Raw genomic sequence first — 1,170 nt, 5'->3', positions numbered from 1 at the left:
GATGCAGCACGGCTTGAGTGGTACACGCTTCCGAAATGTTGAAGAAGTGCGAGAATGGGTGGACGAATGGATTGCTTCGAAACAAACATCGTTTTATCGAGATGGTATCGCCCAGTTGCCAGAAAGATGGCAAAAAGTTGTAGAAAGTGATGGAAAATACTTTCATTGAAATAATTTAAATAAATTTTTTACAATAAATGCTTTTTCTCAGTATTTTTTGGGCGGAAACTAAGTTAAGGTCCTAATACTATATCTAAAATATACTATAGTATATACTATAATATATTTTAGAACAAGTTATATATTATAGTATATTTTAGTATTTTCTAAAATGTAAGTAGCATTTATGAAATAAAAGGATATGCGAAATATTGCGGAATGTCGATCTACTCCTCGGTTACAAAGTGATAATTTTTGTTATAAAATTCTTTCCGCGTGTAGAGTTGAACGACCGCAAGCTGTAGCGAGCAAGTAGGCGGTGCCGTAATGCTTATCTGAGTCGCGGGGAGTGAGGAGTGGGGGTAGCGGCCGAGCCGCCGCGTACTTTCACTTACAGCGCGTAAACTGGACTTACCGGAAGCGATAGTCGCATTCCGCATTCCATTGACGCGTCGCGACGTGCGTACTCACAGTTCGTCGCCGCGACAACGCCGAGTGCGATCTAAAACGCGGGTCGATATAAACGCCAATAACTCCACCTGCAGACGTCGTAGCGACTTGAATCAAGAATCACTAGAAAGAGAAAATTACCGCGCGTCGCGGCATCGCGTTATTTAACATGTGCGTTCCCGATCGAGTTTTATCTCCGCGAGTGTAAAGTGACAATGTCAGTGCCAGGTCGGAGAATAGCCGAGATGTTGGATCGAGACGTCAGGATGGAGAATGCAGAACGTCGGCACGCGGGCAGTGATGCATCGTGTATTTCAAGGTCTGTCAAATTATTTCTTGTACACCGCAGACGTCCGTTTTAAACGGACGTCTGATGAACTTGTCAGAGAATGAGAAGATATACCAGAATCGAAATTTAGGCCGACATTTATAGTCATTGTCATTAAACAGCTAATTATAGTTAATTATAACTGAATCTCAGATTATTTGTCAACCTATATATGTATATATCACGTTATTTCGGTAACAACAAGAACAAGTCTTGATTTAAACAGCCAAATA

General features: G+C 41.2%; 1 protein-coding gene across 5 annotated transcripts in view; it reads left to right on the top strand.

The window, feature by feature from the left end:
• Positions 1–1,170, top strand: part of LOC116846483 (neuronal calcium sensor 2) — a 219,177-nt gene that overhangs the window by 103,528 nt on the left and 114,479 nt on the right. The window contains exon 1 of one of the 5 annotated variants that reach the window (XM_032820366.1): positions 465–928. The exons of the other annotated variants lie outside the window; for them this stretch is intronic. Within the exon in view, the coding sequence (XP_032676257.1) occupies positions 883–928 (46 nt within the window). The 5' untranslated portion in view covers positions 465–882. Of the gene's footprint in view, positions 1–464; positions 929–1,170 lie in introns of those variants that run through there. 5 annotated transcript variants of the gene reach the window in all.

Source organism: Odontomachus brunneus, unplaced genomic scaffold (genome assembly GCF_010583005.1).
Source record: "Odontomachus brunneus isolate Ranch 3 - 2012 unplaced genomic scaffold, Obru_v1 Obru_scaffold_065, whole genome shotgun sequence".
In the NCBI taxonomy this organism is placed as follows: domain Eukaryota; kingdom Metazoa; phylum Arthropoda; class Insecta; order Hymenoptera; family Formicidae; genus Odontomachus; species Odontomachus brunneus.
Note: the sequence above shows the minus strand (reverse complement) of the source record. Positions and strands in the feature narration are given on the sequence as shown.